Source organism: Salvelinus fontinalis, chromosome 14 (assembly GCF_029448725.1).
Source record: "Salvelinus fontinalis isolate EN_2023a chromosome 14, ASM2944872v1, whole genome shotgun sequence".
Lineage (NCBI taxonomy): Eukaryota > Metazoa > Chordata > Actinopteri > Salmoniformes > Salmonidae > Salvelinus > Salvelinus fontinalis.
The window spans coordinates 24239207-24256085 of record NC_074678.1 but is presented as its reverse complement, the minus strand read 5'-3'; the positions used below and the strand labels follow the sequence as shown (position 1 = coordinate 24256085).

At 44.0% G+C, this 16879-nt stretch overlaps 1 protein-coding gene across 7 annotated transcripts in view; it reads right to left on the bottom strand.

Moving 5' to 3' along the window:
- The window catches only part of cc2d2a (coiled-coil and C2 domain containing 2A), a 31345-nt gene that overhangs the window by 2908 nt on the left and 11558 nt on the right, over window positions 1-16879 (bottom strand). For 3 of the 7 annotated variants that reach the window (XM_055944270.1, XM_055944273.1, XM_055944271.1), the window contains 26 exons: window positions 12709-12865; window positions 12083-12219; window positions 11832-11963; window positions 10965-11171; window positions 10499-10746; window positions 10138-10294; window positions 9788-10041; window positions 9416-9593; window positions 8849-9255; window positions 8572-8710; window positions 8197-8400; window positions 8016-8108; window positions 7832-7923; window positions 6604-6771; window positions 6305-6410; window positions 6070-6179; window positions 5828-5924; window positions 5574-5672; window positions 5293-5469; window positions 5068-5082; window positions 4574-4777; window positions 4344-4433; window positions 4134-4247; window positions 1843-1977; window positions 1620-1742; window positions 1435-1493 (listed from right to left, as the gene is read on the bottom strand). In XM_055944270.1, the coding sequence (XP_055800245.1) occupies window positions 1435-1493; window positions 1620-1742; window positions 1843-1977; window positions 4134-4247; window positions 4344-4433; window positions 4574-4777; window positions 5068-5082; window positions 5293-5469; window positions 5574-5672; window positions 5828-5924; window positions 6070-6179; window positions 6305-6410; window positions 6604-6771; window positions 7832-7923; window positions 8016-8108; window positions 8197-8400; window positions 8572-8710; window positions 8849-9255; window positions 9416-9593; window positions 9788-10041; window positions 10138-10294; window positions 10499-10746; window positions 10965-11171; window positions 11832-11963; window positions 12083-12219; window positions 12709-12865 (3902 nt within the window). The remainder of the gene's footprint in view (window positions 1-1434; window positions 1494-1619; window positions 1743-1842; window positions 1978-4133; window positions 4248-4343; window positions 4434-4573; window positions 4778-5067; window positions 5083-5292; window positions 5470-5573; window positions 5673-5827; window positions 5925-6069; window positions 6180-6304; window positions 6411-6603; window positions 6772-7831; window positions 7924-8015; window positions 8109-8196; window positions 8401-8571; window positions 8711-8848; window positions 9256-9415; window positions 9594-9787; window positions 10042-10137; window positions 10295-10498; window positions 10747-10964; window positions 11172-11831; window positions 11964-12082; window positions 12220-12708; window positions 12866-16879) is intronic. The other 4 variants (XM_055944274.1, XM_055944275.1, XM_055944276.1 and 1 more) reach the window with 3 other exon arrangements.

The following is a 16879-nucleotide window of genomic DNA, read 5'->3' as shown; positions in this document are numbered from 1 at the left end:
TTCAATTGTTGTGAAGAAGGCTTCAGGGCGCCCAAGAAAGTCCAGCAAGCGCCAGGACCATCTCCTAAAGTTGATTCAGCTGCGGGATCAGGGCACCACCAGTACAGAGCTTGCTCAGGAATGGCAGCAGGCCGTTGTGAGTGCATCTGCACGCACATTGAGGCGAAGACTTTTGGAGGATGGCCTGGTGTCAAGAAGGGCAGCAAAGAAGCCACTTCTCTCCAGGAAAAATATCAGGGACAGACTGATATTCTGCAAAAGGTACAGGGATTGGACTGCTGAGGACTGGGATAAAGTCATTTTCTCTGATGAATCCCCTTTCCGATTGTTTGGGGCATCCGGAAAAAAGTTTGTCCGGAGAAGACAAGGTGAGCGCTACTATCAGTCCTGTGTCATGCCAACACTAAAGCATCCTGAGATCATTCATGTGTGGGGTTGCTTCTCAGCCAAGGGAGTGGGCTCACTCACAATTTTGCCTAAGAACACAGCCATGAATAAAGAATGGTACCAACACATCCTCCGTGAGCAACTTCTCCCAACCATTCAGGAACAGTTTGGTGACGAACAATGCCTTTTCCAGCATGATGGAGCCCCTTGCCATAAGGCAAAAGTGATAACTAATTGGCTTGGGGAACAAAACATCGATATTTTTGGTCCATGGCCAGGAAACTCCCCAGACCTTAATCCCATTGAGAACTTGTGGTCAATCCTCAAGAAGCAGGTGGACAAACAAAAACCCACAAATTCTGACAAACTCCAAGCATTGATTATGCACGAATGGGCTGCCATCAGTCAGGATGTGGCCAAGAAGTTAATTGACAGCATGCCAGGGCGGATTGCAGAGGTCTTGAAAAAGAAGGGTCAACACTGCAAATATTGACTCTGCATCAACTTCATGTAATTGTCAATAAAAGCCTTTGACACTTATGAAATGCTTGTAATTATACTTCAGTATTCCATAGTAACATCTGACAAAAATATCTAAATACACTGAAGCAGCAAACTTTGTGGAAATTAATATTTGTGTCATCCTCAAAACTTTTGGCCACGACTGTAGACAGTTGTGTGCCTTTCCAAATCATGTCCAATTAATTGAATTTACCACAGGTGGACTCCAATCAAGTTTTAGAAACATGTCAAGGATGATTAATGGAAACAGGATACACCTGAGCTCAATTTCAAAGCTCATAGCAAAGAGTCTGAATACTTATGTAAATAAGGTCGTTTTTTATTTTTAATACATTTGCTAAAATTTCTAAAAACCTGTTTTCGCTTTGTCATTAAGGGGTATTGTGTGGGGATTGCTGAGGAATTGTCTTTATTTAATCTATTTTAGAATGACTTTGGAAAAATTCAAGGGGTCTGAATACTTTCCGAAGGTACTGTGATGCAGTATGATGATGTGTTGAATTCTTTCTAGGTTAGATGACTTGCCTGTCCTGCAGCTCTGCAGCCACTGCCTTGTCTGTGCGTTGATACACCAGCTCCTCAGGCTAAACAGAGAAGAGAAGACAGAAGGCACGGGTAAGCACTGTACAGGTCAAAGTCCAGAGAGATACTGAGGCTAGGTCTTAAGAGATAAATCATGCGTGGTGGCCACTGGTCACACTTGGCCTCACCTGAACACTGGACAGCCCAGGGTTTGGAAAGGCCCTGGAGAAGAACGGTTTCCAGAGTTTGGCTTTGGTGACATCAAAACTCATCCTCAGTGGAGAGGTGTACACCTGAATGTTGAACCATACCTAGAGGTCAGAAGGAGTGAATATGGTATATAGAGAAACCTGTCAGACAAAACATTTACTTCAGTCATATCATATAAATTAGATTAGAATACCGACTCACATTGTCAGCACTGACCAGGCATCCCACAGTCTGTAGAGGGCAGAAGGAGTCATACTGGCCGTAGTACTGACCACTGCTGGGGTTCCAGATGAGGTAGCGACTCTGCTCATAGGTCAGCACATACGCTGTGGGTCCCTAGGACGGAGAGGTGACAAGAGTTTACACAAAACAGATACCACAGAACAGAGCTGTTATAGTATGGTAGAGTGAGGTAAGTTGACCATTTTTTACATTCAGCATCACTTTCTTACAAGGATATCTACGTATATTTCAGGATGTTGTGTATCCCTGGAAATCAGAATTCATGTAAACATTACAGTTTTTAAAACGTAGCTTGTCCCAAAAAAGCGGTCTCTTGGCACAATTTACCCTGGGTTTGGGGTAGGTTGAGCCGCCTACAAATGTCTGTGCTGAATGGAATATTACCACTACCTTTTAAAACCATGTCTATCTTTATTTTCCAAAACACAATTCAACACAATCGTCGTCTTTTAATAATTTTAAGCATATTTTAAAAACAGACTAACACCTAACAAACAGTTTTAACATAGGCCAGGCCTTGTTGTTACCTCATATCCCAGGAATAATGCCTTGCATTACACCTGGGATGAAAACAGTTCAATTTGCTCAACTTACCCCATGGCAAACATTTTGACTATATTAGCTCACACAGGTACAGTGATGCACTTTCATGCTAGGTTTGGGAGCTCATTTTGAAGCTTAGAGACCAACTGATTATATAGAACACTCTTTAAATTATTACTTGGGTTTAGATACAAGCATCATGAAACCTCTTAACACAATACATTCATTTGTGTTGGTGAAAATCTGTTTTTTGGACCACTTTTTCCATGTGGTTTCTTCCTTCACAGACTATATGAAATGACCTCTTCCTAAATATTTGGCCAAATTTTGAATTTTGTGTATGGTTTCCTAGAAACAGGTGGGTCAACTTACCCACTCTCCCCTAACTGTAAAACAAGTCAAGGTTGGTCATCAGTCTTAACTAGTATGCAGTTCTTTACATTTGTTTTGGACTAATGTAGTTAAGGAAATTCAATCAGTAAGGCTGGTCTAAATGGATCGTCACTTTTCATCTAGTCAACTCCTAATTCACATCGCTTCCTATCTCATCAGTATAGCAGGTATTTTTAGGGTAGTGTCAATGTTACCTCATCAGCATAGCAGGTATCTATGGTAGTGTCATAATGTTACCTCATCAGCATAGCAGGTACCGGTATCTATGATAGTGTCTATAATGTTACCTCATCAGCATGGCAGGTATTTATAGGGTAGTGTCATAATGTTACCTCATCAGCATGGCAGGTATTTATAGAGTAGTGTCATAATGTTACCTCATCAGCATGGCAGGTATTTATAGGGTAGTGTCTATAATGTTACCTCATCAGCATGGCAGATATTTATAGAGTAGTGTCATAATGTTACCTCATCAGCATGGCAGATATTTATAGGGTAGTGTCATAATGTGACCTCATCAGCATGGCAGATATTTATAGGGTAGTGTCATAATGTGACCTCATCAGCATGGCAGATATTTATAGGGTAGTGTCATAATGTGACCTCATCAGCATGGCAGATATTTATAGGGTAGTGTCATAATGTGACCTCATCAGCATGGCAGATATTTATAGGGTAGTGTCATAATGTGACCTCATCAGCATGGCAGATATTTATAGGGTAGTGTCATAATGTGACCTCATCAGCATGGCAGATATTTATAGGGTAGTGTCATAATGTGACCTCATCAGCATGGCAGATATTTATAGGGTAGTGTCATAATGTGACCTCATCAGCATGGCAGATATTTATAGGGTAGTGTCATAATGTGACCTCATCAGCATGGCAGGTATTTATAGAGTAGTGTCATAATGTTACCTTATCAGCATGGCAGGTATTTATAGGGTAGTGTCATAATGTTAAGTCATCAGCATGGCATGTATTTATAGGGTAGTGTCATAATGTTAAGTCATCAGCATGGCATGTATTTATAGGGTAGTGTCATAATGTTAAGTCATCAGCATGGCAGGTATTTATAGGGTAGTGTCATAATGTTAAGTCATCAGCATGGCATGTATTTATAGGGTAGTGTCATAGTGTCACAATCACTTTCCTTTCAACCAATGTTGAATGCCAGCATCTGGCTCTATTCCTTGGAGACAAGGCCTACCCCTAACTATTCAATAAAATTCCTTATTAGATTTTGTCTCTATTGTCATTCAGTTAAGCCTGTACTTGATTGAAGTCTAGTTATCCAGCTTTGTGTTGCTCACCTCAGGAATGGCGCTGCCGATGATGAGCCAAGCCTTCTTGCCCATAGACAGGAAGTAATTACAGAGCAGTACAGCATGTTCCTCCTCGTCGCCCGCCAGCAGGGTCAGAAATTGCTACAAACAGGAAAAGGAAACCCGGAGTTACTCAGAGCCCGCCCTCCACTAAGACTATTGGAATCTACAATCAGAGTCTCTGAATATGTGTCTCACGTCACAGGTGCTCCACAGGTCACAGACACCAGCAAATGAGACGCTATCAGGCATAGAGGGGATGAGAGAAACATACCGAGCTATCAGCTCCTTGAGAGGGAAGGAGAGGGAGACACAGGTATGAAATCAAGCAACAGTCAAAGCTTGAGAGTGCTATAACTCAGCAATCAGACTGAGGCTCCATTATCAGTAGTGACTGTTTCTGTTGTCTCAGCGGAGACCTGACTGACCGTGGCCTCCTGGGGGCTGTTGGGGAAGGCGTCGAGCAGCTCCTGCGGGGGGTTGAGGGGGCGGAGGTAACGGCTGATAAACACAGTCTTCCCGTTGATGTCGATGACGGTGGTGAGGCAGGAACGGTTGGGGTAACTCACTGCTGCGTCCCTCTCAAAGACCTCTGACGCCAGCAGTAGACGCTCGCCCTCCTGGCTGTCAAACTGGGACAGGAGTCACAGGTCAGAGGAGTGTGGGGGGGGGGGGGGGCTACACCATAAAGCTACAGCAGTACACTTAGATCAGCGAGAGTCAGATGGTCTGGATATATTTGTGTCTAGTCTACTAATAACTGAGGGAGGAGGGATGTTGATGTGGGACTGCTGAACAATGGACAGTTAGACTGCTTGGGTACATTAGTCAGTGTGCTGTAGTCAACATCTATCTAATCAAAACACAATGTTAATGCCGTCATTCAATTTACTGCAGATAGCATATCTCAGTAAACAGTTACCTTTACTTCCTTCATCTAACAAACGCAGCAAAGGACAAAGAAAATAAAGAAGAAAAATAATCGATGTAAACCCCACTTCAGAGAATAAAGAAATAATGAAGGAATGTTAATAACTCATGCATTTAGTAAATAAAAAAAATTAAAAAGGCTATGACATATCAAACACAGAGAGAGAGAGCCTGGAGACAGCTAGGACAGACAGACAGCCTGCCAGGCTGAGCTTACCTTCTCCCTAACAGTCTCTCCAGGTACCAGCTGTGGTTCTATGGTGATGAAGAGTGTGATGAAGGCTCCTTCACTAAGACTGCGTACAGCGTCGTAGCCACCATCACTGGCCAGGCTGCGCTCCTTACTGTATCCCAACAACACCGGTGGGGTGTCCACCTTAAACGTGCCATCAATCTGCCAGATCAGATCAGACAACAGAACCACAGCAGTAAGTTACTTGTGTCAGTGTGAGTCACTGTGTCAATCAGTGGTCTGGTGTCATAGACAGTTAGTCTTACCCTGGACTGGAAGTAGATAGTACTGAAAGGAATCTTCACAGAGCCCAGCCAGTGTTTCTCTAGCCGTGTGTGGATTTCTCTCCCCCTATCCTCTCCATCCTGAAAATAGAGGAAAGATTTAAACTGACAAAACATAATGACATGGAAAGTGTAAGGATAATGTAGTTAACTGTGCTGTAATGTGTAATATGTTTTCCTGAGCCAGAGGGCATGGAAAGTCCCTTTGATTCACATTCTTGTGATGTCTTACTCACCCCTCCCAATTCATAATGGACTGCATCAAATATGTTGATGAAGACCTCGTCTTTCACTGACTGCAGGCTAGCAGTGCTGTAGTCTCCATTTGGGGCACTGTGGTGAGAACAAAAAAACAAGCTTGACAAATCTTCTAAACAAACATTCATAGATAATACCATACATGTGATCATGAAATTGACCATGTGTGGTCAAAGAGATGTCCCAGTTTAGACCAGTCATGGACCAGTCACACACTCACCTGAATGGCAGTTGCAGGTCCTCGTTCCAGCATGGGTTTGGTCCGTCTGCTGTTGTGGTCTGAAGAACCGTGCGCTGGAACGATACCTCCACAAAGGGCCTGACCTGCACCTGGAAAACACAGATTCACAACACATACACAGGTAAGACAAACTAATACAGACAAATATACACATACATTAAAGGAATATTCTGCAGTTACAGCCACTGATCCAGGTGAAGATCAGACGTGTTACCTGGTTGAGGAGCCAGTCGCTGCCCTGGATGGCACTCTGGGATGACTGGCCTGCTGTAAACGTCTCAGTGAAAGAGCGGACCGACTTAGATGCCACTGCAGGTTTGCTGGTAGAAGATAAATATTAGGAGTTTAAAATATTCCAGGAATGTTGTAGACATAATACTCTCCAGTATGACCTTGTTGCTGCAGTAAATAAAAGCTTTCTTATTCTTTTATGTCTGGAAATGTTGTGTGAGGTTTACGGATGTCTGTAGATGTAATATACCCAGCATGTGACTAGAAGTTCTGAGGTCGTACCTGGCATGGGGCTTGCGGATGGGGATGTCGTAGGCCCGGATAATGTTGAGAAGTAATCTAATGTCCCCGTCAGACAGATTCTGAGCTGTCACTTTCTTCCTCTCTTTCCTCTGAGGCTTCAGGGGCCGCTTAGGTTCAGCCAGCTTGAACAGATTCAGGCCAAGTATCCTGACGGTCAAAACAACAGCTGTCATTTCAGAGACAGAGTATATTCTCCTTCACTTTACAGGGTAAACACAGACCATACTACCACATACTCTGTTTACTTACTGTGAGGAGATGATTTACACAAATACTAATAGAACAGATATACCACACTAACGCTACACTCAGAAAAAAAGTTGCTATCTAGAACCTAAAAGGGTTTGTCAGCTGTCCCCATAGTAGAACCCTTCTTGATTCTTTGTAGAATCATTTTGGGTTCCATGTAGGACTCTTCTACAGAGGGTTCTACATGGAACCAAAAAGGGTTCTCCTATGGAGACAGCCAAATAACCCTTTTGGAACCCTTTTTTCTAACAGTGTACAGTATAATGATAAATAAACTAAAAGTAAACAGACTAACAGCCACAAACAGGTTGGGGAAAAGAGGAGAAAAGGCCTATGAACATACCCAGGGCCTGCACCACTAAATATGTAAATGCAAAGCATAATAGAGAAATGGGACACAGAAAAAAAGATGTTCAAATAATGAAAAGTAATATGACATAGAAAATAACAATAATGATAATAAAATGTATGTGATGATACTAGTTGCTAAGTGTCACATCCAGATGTGGTGTAAAAAGAGAAGAATGTGCTTTCAGATTCTCCAAAAGAGAACATCTCTTCAGCCAGGGAAATGCAGTGTTTGAGATCAAATATTCCAGAGACCCACCGGCCAAAGAGAAACTCATTCCTCTGGCCTGTGATCTATTCTGTGATCTACTTAGACCCTGTCAGTTTTTATGACAGATTATAACCCATCTTGCAATCCCCGTTAACCTAAACACAAACACTTGAGCAAAACAATTTGAACAATACAATACAAAAGACAGCCAGTCAAGTACTGGGGCAAATGCCAGTTCGTCACACACGCAAAGCAAAAGCATGTGGTGCTACCTACCTAAATACACTGATGAGTCAAACAAGCACAATGACTATATTCTATCTAGTATATAAGAATATTATCACAACAATTCTGCCTTGATATGATTTCACAAGTATGAAAATGCACAAATGTATTTACCCAATACTAGGAACTTCCTCTTCTTGGACCAGGTCAGACAGGAGGAAATGATGCTTGGCAATGAGGAAGCGGTTGATGACCGATTCTCTAATCTGAAAGACAGAGAGTCAAATAAATCAATATGAGCAGATCCACACGGACAAGACTCCAGATTCAAAGCTAACTGCCCGACACATCTACTCACCTTCTGCAGGTATTTGGCCACCAGGGCTCTGTGTGCATCTAGGTGATCCTTAGTGTCAACGATTTCTCCTTCTCTCAATCTCCTCTCATATTCCTGAAAAGGACAAAAATCATAAAGTTGAACATGTTTTCGGGCTTATTAAACCTTGATAGTAATCTTATAAAAGAATACAGTACCTTACCTGGAACACCTTATCAGTGACCTCCCGTTCCAGGGCAGGGACACACTTATAGTTACGGAACTCAGCCACCTCCTGGTTTCTGAGTCGGAGCAGACGGAACCTGCGAGACCGCTCAATTTCCTCCTCAGACAGGAAGTTGAACTCCTCCTGCAGCTGCTCCAGTCTGAAGTAATCTGGAGCTGTCACCTCCCCACTACTGGCCACCTTATGGACAGAGAGAGCGAATTATGATAGAGAGAGAGAGAGAGAGAGGTCATGCAAACAGTCAAATATATGGGACTCTATAGACATTTAAATGCAGTCTCCTGCTCTCTGGGGCAGCTGGGTAATATGGACCTGTGATCTCTTAGTAATGTGTAGTGTCTAGTCACCCACCTTTAGGAGTTGCATGATGGTTGCGTTGTTTGGGTCATTGGGATCCAGTCTAGATTCAGTGGCCCACTCCCCAAGCTTCTTCATATCATTAAGACTAGATGCCCCAATGCAGGCGATGGCATCCAACTGTTTCAGTCCACTGCACAGACAAAGAGGGAGAAATACATGTACTTACTTATGAATGTAGCCAGTAATATAAAATAGGACTGCAGTAATTCACCTTACTAGGTTTAGTGTTTCTACTGTACGTAACTTGGATGGGATTGGTTCACTGTACCTGTGCATGGCCTTGGACTGAGTGGTGGGCGGGGCCAGTGGTACATCATCCTCCCCTATAGCCCAGGACACACAGCAGGACAGCTTCCCAGAGGTCAGCAGCGTCTGACGGTTACTACCGTCTGCCTCAAAGGAGAAGGGCACGTCTGACAGGGCAAATTGACAGCAGAGAGAGACCAAAGAGAGAGAGAGAGAGAAGGGTGTAAGAGAGATGTCCAAGTATAAATATGCACAGTGTGTGTATGGGTGTGTACCACTGCCGACGGCCTCGTGGTCAAACATGACCCTTAGGTTGCTGCTGAACTCCAGCTCCTCAGAGGGGGCACTACCCGTCAGGACTGATGATTCTGGGACTGGCACAAACACCTCTGCTAACAGGGAGGTGGATGAGCCCAACACCTCAAACACCTACACACCCACAGAAGAACAAGAATAACAGGAGGTTTAAATGTGTCTGAAAGAAAGAAATTCATTAGAGATAACATGGAGATAAATTACGATAATATCATTGATTTAGTTCAATAATTTAGTTTAAAAAATCATTAACTGAAATCCAACATAACTTCACCTGCAACTTGATACTTTCTGGCCAGTTGACTATCTTCAGGTTGAATATCTGACCAAAATGGACTCTGAAATCAGAATTTAGGGAGCGATTGTCTGTTCTGGAGACTTCTTTGTTGTTATATAAAACCTTGGTGAAGAGATAGCGCTTTGCAACATCTTCTCTTCTAGCAAACTCGCCCCTGTGGGGAAGAACAGACAGTCATGCAAGTGAAATATGGATATCCTGTTCTGTGGACTTTTGGAACCCCTCTAGTTGGACCCCTCTGTTGGACCTCAAAATTAGACTAACGTCAAGAAGAAACCATGTCCCTTAGAGGTCTGAAAATGTCTGACAGAAAGTGTTATATCCTTTTAACTGTGTTCCTGTTCGTACCTGGGACACTGTTCATTAGGAGTGATGGGTCCAGATGCAGTGAGTTCAGGCATCAGGATGGGTTCCCCTGGTTTCCTTCTGATTCTAGAAGCCTTCTCTCTGACCTGCTCCTCAACACCCTCCATGTCTGGTTCCTCAGGAGGGTCTGGCTTCGAGTGTCCCAGCTCCGTGTCACCCTCTGACTGGTCATCATCATCGTCATCATCATCATCCTGAGACTGGGTTTTTTTCTTTTTCTTCTTCTCTTTGGCTTTCTGAGCGTGAGAAAATGTATGTCATAAAAAAATAGATTATATTAATAAACCAGGATTCTCAAGGCCCTCATACTTAATCTTAGGGGTGAAACATACCTGTTTCCTCCTCCAGGCCTTCCACTCCTCCTGCTGTCTCTTGTACTCAGTGACCTTTTTCTGGTAGTCTTCCTCCATCTCCCCCTGCAGCTCATCCACTTCAGCCTGGATCTCAGCCTCATGGTCCCGCTCATCTGAAGCCCGCATCCCCTCCTCCCTGGAGCAGAGGGGCACGCAGATCAGTTATCAACACCAAGCACATGATTATCCACAACAATCAACATATAAACAAGTTCACCAGTAGCACACTACTACACATAGTGCAGGGGCCATCTACATTGTGACAGTACCAGTAACTTTGGACAATGTTTTTCCATCTTAATAGAGTAACACAGTCCTAAATGATGGGGTGTTACATTACCTCCTGAGGTAAAGCTTGTATGGTGTGTTGGTGAACCTCTGGAAGTCCCTCAGGGCTTTGATCTCCTTCCAGACCTTGATGATGCTCTTCAGCAGGGTTCTGTCCTTCTCCTGCTCAGTGTCCCGCAGCCTGCGAGTGTTCTTCACCTCCTGCTTATACTCAGATATCCTCTGCTGCATGACAGGAGTTAGGCCCTGCCTACCGTGGATCTCCAGCATGTTCCGAACAGCGTTCCTCAACCCATTCAGCTACAGTAGACATAAACCAGTATTAGACCACCAATTCTTTGACTTTTAATTGAAGACACTCATCATTTACTTACTGAATAAACAAATAACACTAGAAATCTCTAGATCTAGAGAAGGAGAGGAGTCAGTTGAGGGTAAGTCGGAGTTAGTGCCACTGCTGAATAGCCTTTGTGCCAAATAGAATTAGAATAGAAGTCATTATATGTTCTGTGCTTTACCTTGGTAGTGAGGTGTTCCGTGATGTTCTTGTGCTGCCTGCTGAGGTGCTGGTCATAGAGCTGGGCCAGGCGTGCTCCTAGGACGTGCTCCCGGCTGAAGAGGGGGTGATGGGAGAAGATGAGCCCTGAGACGTCCACATCCAGCTGGTAATCCCCGTTCGTGCCCCCTCCTGCAATGTACTGAATGGCATGCTTTGACTTCAGCGCCTGTACCACAAAGGAACAGAGTTAATCAAACACGGGAACTCTAGAGAGTATCATACTACTGATGTAATCATATCCGCATATGTGTGTGGAGAGAGAACAAGAGACAGAGAGAAACAGACAGAGAGAGACCGAGAGAGAGAGAACGAAGATAAACGACATCATGTAGTAATAAGGAATTGTAGTAATAACAGGTTGTATTGTAACTCTTAACCTCCTACTATAATACAGTCTTTGTTGTCCTGGTGAACTCATCTGACAGCTGGAGCTACTTCCAAACGTCACACTCATCAAGAACAATATTATCGCCAATTCATGTTGCCAAGCAGCAGGCTATAAAAATAAATAAAGAGAGTTGCATACTCTATATTCAAGCTCCAAATAATGTATTGGGTAAGCAGCAGTTTCTCAGTTCAGTGACACTGGGATTGAACATTCTGCAAGGTTGTTTGTGTGGAGAGCAATGTGCTTTGATGTTTATTAATGGATATTAAGATAAGAGGATATGGCAGACAAGTGATTATTTTCCAGTGCAGAAACATGTCAGGTACTATAGGACTAGTTTGAGTACTATAGATAGATAAGGATTACATGAGGCGAGCACAGTGGAGGTGTGTCTTTGTTATTCAAATATAATTCATTATATTGTCCATTTTAATTTACCTTCCTATAGACAGTCTGCAGAGCCGGGTCCAGGTCTTCCTCCATGTGAAACAGAGGGGGTCTGGTGGACGACTCTTTAATGGGGTCAGGCAGAGCTATGATCCTGCCGTCGTCCCCAAACCACTTCCTCCCCTGAGCAGATGAACAGTCTCTAAATCAGAATTGATGCTGACGTCGCCCACTTGGAGGTAAGTTTGTTATCAGAACACTAAAGCTCACATCATGTTCTAGTGGTACAGTAACACTTTTACCTGCTGTTGTTTCAAGACACGGTTCTCTAAGATGTTCTGATTGGTCAGGGATATGGGAGGCCTCTCCCCCACGTATAGCCCCTCCTCCTCCAGATAACGGGGCTGCATGTTCTCTGGTACTTTACTGGAGGCTGGCACTGAAGCATAAATAGACAGAGCGTCAACATATATAGAGTACATAGACATTCACAGAGACCATCTTATAACACAATGATATATGCCGTGCACACATAATGAGGAATGTGAGTTGAGATGGGCTGTGTTAGTTAGGGTTTGGTACCTGTTCTTCGGTGTGGGTATGTTCTCCTGGGAATGGCTATGTTGGTGCACCTATCTCATACCGAGGACACTCCAGAGTTGCTGTTCAGACTTCAGGGGGATCTGCCCTTAAATAGCGAGCCTGGCTGACTGTCCTCCACAAGGGGGTCCTTAACCTGTTGTCCTAGCTGTAGGAAAGATTCTGTCTGGCCTCAGATTGATGTGGTTGCCTGTCTTCAGACTACCGGTCTGGCTGCACTACAGGTGTGGTTGGGGTAGGGTGGATACCTGCTCTGAGACTACAGGTCTAGTGGTGTTATAGTTCTGACTGTACAAAATAACAGGTGTGCTTTTATTGGGGTGGGTACCTGTCAAAAAGCTTGGGGTGAAGAGGAAGTCATTCTCGCTCTGAAGACGCCTCTGATAGCCCATGTACTCTGCCCTCTTCACCACCAGGAAGTCATGTGCTGATTGGTCGATAATGAACAGATCCTCTTCATCTTTCACTAGAGGAGCATCCTCATCCTGGGGTGGGAGGGGTCACAGAGGACAGGATGCATCAACACTACAGCCATACTGCCGTCCTCACCAACAAAGCATACCTCCATACTGCCGTCCTCGCCGGCAAAACATACTGCCGTCCTCGCCGGCAAAACATACTGCCAAACTGCCGTCTTCACCAGCAAAACATACTGTCATAGAGGGTCTTTGGGGTCTCTGTTATTAAAGAACAACATCAACTGTTAAAGCTATTAACAGGATTCATGACTAATTGATTAAGGATGATGTTTTTGGACATACTGTATGTTGTTCAAGGACACAGACTGATGTAATTCACAGAGAGGGGTGATGTGCCTATGCTGTGTTAAATCAGTGGTTCCCAAACTTTTTAATAGTCCTGTACCCCTTCAAACATTCAACCTCCAGCTGCATACCCCCTCTAGCTCCAGGGTCAGCGCACTATCAAATGTAGTTTTTTGCCATCATTGCAAGCCTGCCACACACAATACATTTAAACATAAGAATGAGTGTGAGTTGTCGTCACAACCCGGTTTGTGGGAAGTGACAAAGAGTTCTTATACTGTAGGACCAGGGCACAAATAATAATAATCAATAATTTTGCTCTTTATTTGACCATCTTACATAAAACTTTATTTGTTCATTGAAAATTTGAAATAACTCACCACAGGTTAATGAGAAGGGTGTGCTTGAAAGGACGCACATAACTCTGCAATGTTGAGTTGTATTGGAGAGAGTCTCAGTCTTACATAATTTTCCACACACAGTCTGTGCCTATTAGGGTTGCAAATGGTCGGAAACTTTCCGGAAATTTCCGAATTTTGCTTAAATTCATCAAAAAAGTTAGCTTATAACAGTGAACCTTTTTTTGTGGGATACACATAAGGCAATTCTGTCTTGTGGCATATTTTGGTTAAACTATCCCCAATTCAATGGAATTGCAACCCTCTGCATGCACAGTGCACTCTTCCATCACATGTACAGCTGATTCTCAAGATCTTGCACACTAATGAGATGCTATTGAGCCCACACTATTACACTGTCTGAGCCAAGGACTACATGCTTTCTGGTAAGTTTTGATTACAATACTGTGTGGGGTGAATATACACTGCTCAAAAAAATAAAGGGAACACTTAAACAACACAATGTAACTCCAAGTCAATCACACTTCTGTGAAATCAAACTGTCCACTTAGGAAGCAACATTGATTGACATTAAATTTCACATGCTGTTGTGCAAATGGAATAGACAAAAGGTGGAAATTATAGGCAATTAGCAAGACACCCCCCAAAACAGGAGTGATTCTGCAGGTGGTGACCACAGACCACTTCTCAGTTCCTATGCTTCCTGGCTGATGTTTTGGTCACTTTTGAATGCTGGCGGTGCTCTCACTCTAGTGGTAGCATGAGATGGAGTCTACAACCCACACAAGTGGCTTAGGTAGTGCAGTTCATCCAGGATGGCACATCAATGCGAACTGTGGCAAAAAGGTTTGCTGTGTCTGTCAGCGTAGTGTCCAGAGCATGCAGGCGCTACCAGGAGACAGGCCAGTACATCAGGAGACGTGGAGGAGGCCGTAGGAGGGCAACAACCCAGCAGCAGGACCGGTACCTCCGCCTTAGTGCAAGGAGGTGCACTGCCAGAGCCCTGCAAAATGACCTCCAGCAGGCCACAAATGTGCATGTGTCAGCATATGGTCTCACATATGGTCTCACAAGGTCTGAGGATCTCATCTCGGTATCTAATGGCAGTCAGGCTACCTCTGGCGAGCACATGGAGGGCTGTGCGGCCCCACAAAGAAATGCCACCCCACACCATGACTGACCCATCGCCAAACCGGTCATGCTGGAGGATGTTGCAGGCAGCAGAACGTTCTCCACGGCGTCTCCAGACTCTGTCACGTCTGTCACATGTGCTCATGTGCTCAGTGTGAACCTGCTTTCATCTGTGAAGAGCACAGGGCACCAGTGGCGAATTTGCCAATCTTGGTGTTCTCTGGCAAATGCCAAACGTCCTGCACGGTGTTGGGCTGTAAGCACAACCCCACCTGTGGACGTCGGGCCCTCATACCACCCTCATGGAGTCTGTTTCTGACCGTTTGAGCAGACACATGCACATTTGTGGCCTGCTGGAGGTCATTTTGCAGGGCTCTGGCAGTGCTCCTCCTGCTCAAAGGCAGAGGTAGCGGTCTTGCTGCTGGTTTGTTGCCCTCCTACGGCCTCCTCCACGTCTCCTGATATACTGGCCTGTCTCCTGGTAGCGCCTGCATGCTCTGGACACTACGCTGACAGACACAGCAAACCTTTTTGCCACAGTTCGCATTGATGTGCCATCCTGGATGAACTGCACTACCTGAGCCACTTGTGTGGGTTGTAGACTCCATCTCATGCTACCACTAGAGTGAGAGCACCGCCAGCATTCAAAAGTGATCAAAACATCAGCCAGGAAGCATAGGAACTGAGAAGTGGTCTGTGGTCACCACCTGCAGAATCACTCCTGTTTTCAGGGGTGTCTTGCTAATTGCCAATAATTTCCACCTTTTGTCTATTCCATTTGCACAACAGCATGTGAAATTTATTGTCAATCAGTGTTGCTTCCTAAGTGGACAGTTTGATTTCACAGAAGTGTGATTGACTTGGAGTTACATTGTGTTGTTTAAGCGTTCCCTTTATTTTTTTGAGCAGTGTATTTTATATGACATAAATAATTTTTTGTTAACTAGTAAATAGTAGCCTACAGCAAAGTGTGTTTAAATCATTTCTAACATAACAATTTCTGCTAGTTAGTTTTTGCTACCATGTGGGTTTTAGCTTGCTTGAGCCTGCTAACTGAGTTTTAATTCACCTGTTTCCATACATGTTTCATTTTAAAAATGTATCATACAAAGGAGTTGTTTAATCTAACTGCTTAACTATTTATCTGTACATTCAATTGTATTTAGGTTTTTTTAACATTTCTTTTCCTAATCTTTAGAGGAAAATGCCACTATCCCTCATGCACTATCTGATGTGTGGAGACATTTCACTGCAGCTAATGTAGAAGGAAAAGCTGTGTACATTTGCAAATACTGTGCCAAATCATATGTGAAGAATGCAACAAAGACGCAGAATCATCTGGCCAAGTGCATAAAGTTCCCTCAGCGCTCACAACAAGCAACCTCGGACAAAAGTCCCTCATTTTCACTTCTATTCGAGGTGAAAATGATGAATCAGACACCTTATCGATAGCAACAGCTAATGGTCCTCCTGGAATCAGAAGTTTTTTTGACTCAATAGAGGAACGTAGTCAGAGAAATGCTGAAGAATGTCTTGCTCGAGCTGTGTATGCAACTGGTTAACCTCTGATGCTCACAGGCAATGTGTATTGGATGAGATTTCAGAATGTTCTTCGCCCAGCATACACCCCTCCAACCAGACATGCTTTATCTACTCATTTGTTGGATGCAGAGTTCAAGTGAAGGTCAAGCAAATCATAGAGAAGGCAGACTGTATTGCAATCATCTCTGATGGGTGGTCGAATGTTCGTGGGCAAGGAATAATTAACTACATCATCTCCACCCCTCAAACAGTATTCTACAAGAGCACAGACACAAGGGACAACAGACACACCGGTCTCTACATTGCAGATGAGCTGAATGCAGTCATCAATGACCTTGGACCACAGAAGGTATTTGCACTGGTTACAGACAATGCTGCGAACATGAAGGCTGCTTGGCCTAAAGTGGAGGAGTCCTACCCTTACATCCCACCAATTGGCTGTGCTGCTCATGCATTGAATCTGCTCCTCAAGGACATAATGGCACTGTAAACAATGGATACACTCTACAAGAAAGCCAAGGAAATGGTTAGGTATGTGAAGGGTCATCAAGTTATAGCAGTAATCTACCTCACCAAGCAAAATGAGAAGAATAAGAGCACCACATTGAGGCTGCCCAGCAACACCTGTTGTGGTGGTGTTGTCATCATGTTTGACAGTCTCCTGGAGGGGAAGGAGTCTCCAAGAAATGGCCATATCACAGTC